The 3094-nt window shown below is 38.8% G+C and overlaps 1 protein-coding gene across 1 annotated transcript; it reads left to right on the plus strand.

Annotated features, from left to right (window-relative positions):
* The first annotated feature begins 1120 nt into the window (after positions 1–1120).
* LOC141691912 (putative mitochondrial protein AtMg00310) lies at positions 1121–1891 on the plus strand. The gene is made up of 2 exons (XM_074496662.1): positions 1121–1430; positions 1482–1891. The coding sequence occupies exons 1-2, from the start codon at positions 1121–1123 to the stop codon at positions 1889–1891; spliced, it is 720 nt and encodes a 239-aa protein (XP_074352763.1).
* The last annotated feature ends 1203 nt before the right edge of the window (positions 1892–3094 follow it).

Below are 3094 nucleotides of genomic sequence, written 5' to 3' on the forward strand. Positions count from 1 at the left end.
CAGCATAACAGTACAGTTACAAAGCAATTAATATGAACTTGAATGCTCCGTAATGCTCTCCATAAAAGCTTCTCAGTTTGCCGGTGAAAAATCTATTTGAATGAATGTTGAGATTTCTGTTTTATTGTAGACTTAAAACCAAATTGAATACGTGGCTTCTTCTGGTCCAAGCATTCTAATTTGCTGCACTTCAAAATAACCCAAGTCCCTAGTAGTCGATTGCAGTAGTCGATATAACCTTGTGTAGAAGTCGAATTCAAGCCTAGAGAGTGAGACTTGCCTTAGAATTAAACACAAGTACCTACTAGTCAATTTTCTAAAGCTCAAAATCGACTAGTAGAATCTAGAAGTCGATTTCTCCTTGAATTGAAATGCTAGAAGTCGAATTGTATCCTTAAGAGTGTTTTTGACTTTGATTCTTCAAGCAGCTTCACACTAGTCGATTTCTAAAGCTCAAAATCGACTAGTAGAATCTAGAAGTCGATTTTGGCTTGTTCTTACCTTATAAAATTTTCTATAATGCACTCCATTCGACTACTAACTCCTTAGAATCGACTAGTAGATTTTCTTGAATTTCATAAGTCGATTTCTACTCCTAGAGTGCTCTTTACTTAGCCAAATCTTTATACATGCTATTTGCTTGACCAACAACTCCTGGAATGTTGACTTGAATCCCTTTTGAACTTGATCTTGAATTCACTTACCACTTCTTTTGTAGACTTGAATGATCAATCCTGGAATGCTGACGCTTAGTGCACTGGTCTGGTTCACAAACGACTAGCCCTGAATTGAATATCCTTATCCTTTCTGATTGTTCCTTGTTAATGAATTCTGACTTGAGTTCTATAGATTGTTTTCTACTGGAATCACTTGATTTCTATACTTGAATCTTCAACTGTATTAAAACAACAAGTTTTTCTGATTGTTTATTCTCCACAGAGGCCTAATCACTGAACGATCTTCAGTAGTGATTAAGTCCTTACTGGATGAGTATGCTAGTCACTTGGGACAGTCTATTAATTATCAGAAATCCAGAATATTTTTCAGTTCGAATGTTACGCAAGACAAACAGAAAGAAATATCATCTATTTTAGGGGTCTCTAATGATCTGCAGCACAGTATGTACCTGGGCTTACCTTCGTTGGTGGGAAGATTGAAAAAGCGGGTATTTGGTTTTATCAAAGATAGGTTGTGGAAACGTTTACAAGGGTGGAGAGCTAAGAAAATTTCTCGTGCCGGAAAAACAGTTCTCATTAAAAACGTTGCTACTGCGGTCCCCTCCTACTGTATGTCCTCATTTTTACTTCCTAGATCTATGTGTAAAGAAATGGAGGTTATGTTGAATAATTATTGGTGGCAGTCAAGCACTTCTGATAGGAGAAGCATCAATTGGGTGGTGTGGGATGGTCTATCCATGTCCAAATGTCAAGGTGAATTAGCGTTCTGAAGTCTTTATGGTTATTATAGTGTTGCCTTTGTAGCCAAATATGTTTGGACGTTCATCAACAAGCCTCAGTCTCTCGTGTCACGATTTTTCAAAGCTAAATACTTCCCGAACTTGCATGTCTTACAGGCTAAGTTGGGTGTTGGATCTAGTTTTATCTGGAAAGGAATTGTTACAGCTAGAAATAAAATTATGCATGGTTATAGATGGGTGCTAGAAGATGGGGAAATAATAAAGTGTTGTCAGGAACCTTGGTTGATTGCAAAAGCGGACTTTCGAGTCGATCAAACTCACAATTATGTTGATATAAACATTAGAGTGGTTGATTTATTTGTGCCAGGATCAAAGGATTGGGACGTCAGTATAGTGGGGTCCACGTTTTCTGCTAATGATGCTGCTTTGATTTTGTCAACCGTATTCCTGGAGTTCCCGGTGCTGATCGCTTAGCTTGGTCAAGAACGAAAAATGGTGTTTATTCAGTTAAGACAGGTTACCAGTGTTGGCATGGGCGCAATATTGGAGTGAGTTATGTCCCTCAGTCTGATGGTTGGAGCAGGCTCTGGAAGCTAGAGCTTCCTCGTAAAATTAAACTGTTTATGTGGCGTTGTTGTAGGAACAATATTCCTGTGAGAAGTAGATTGAGTTCTAAGGGGGTAAATCTTCTTGTTAGCTGTCCTTTTTGTAACTCTGGGGTGGAGGATCTTTTGCATATTTTCTTCCATTTTCCGTTCGCTTTGTCATGTTGGCAGGTGGTCGGTGCAGCTTACGATTTTCCTCTGGAGGTGTCTGTCCCTGTTTGGTTAATCGACAAGCTAAGCACAGATCCCGGCGAGGAGATTTTGAAAATTGCCAAGGTCCTTTGGGGAATCTGGTTTTTTCATAACAAACGGGTATGGGATAATAAGGTCGTGCCAGCACGAGTAGCTATTGCTTGGAGCACCAAAGGTATTACAGACTGGAAGGAAGCTAGAGACAAGTGTGCTATGCAGGGGGTTACTCGATCTCACAGTACATCGCAGAGTTCTGCAAAGTGGTCGAAATCGAACTTGGGAGTTTTGAAGCTTAATGTTGATGCAGCTGTGAAGCTAGGTACTCAATCTTTTTCTATTGGTTTGGTGCTTAGGGATCATACAGGGAACTTTATGCAAGGTATCACTCTAGCCAGAAGTATGGTTACCACAGTCGTCGAAGCTGAATCTCTTGCAATTCTTGAAGGTCTGCAATGGCTTGACACTATGAACTATGATAATGTGGTAATTGAATCAGATTCTCTTCTCGCGGTGCAAGCTATAAAATCTTCCTCGGACAATCTTTTAGAAGTGGGGTTTATCTTGGATGCCTGTCGTACTATTTTTGATTCTAGACGAGGTTATTCAATTTCTTTTGTTAAAAGGCAAGCGAATAGGGTTGCTCATTTAGTAGCCAAATTACCTTGTAATCTGCATTGTCAAAACGTTCTTACGTCTCTCCTTCAGGTCTGTTGTTGGAGGCTCTTATGGTTGATATTTCTCAGTAATGCAATTTGCTTTTCTTCGAAAAAAAAATCCAAGCTCTTACCTTAGTAAATCTGAAAACTAAAATGAAGAGATGTAAAAAAAAATTGAATTTAGTGAAACAAATCTCGATTTTATTACGTAGCAAAAAAAATAT

The sequence above is a fragment of the Apium graveolens genome, chromosome 10 (genome assembly GCF_009905375.1).
Source record: "Apium graveolens cultivar Ventura chromosome 10, ASM990537v1, whole genome shotgun sequence".
NCBI classification, from domain to species: domain Eukaryota; kingdom Viridiplantae; phylum Streptophyta; class Magnoliopsida; order Apiales; family Apiaceae; genus Apium; species Apium graveolens.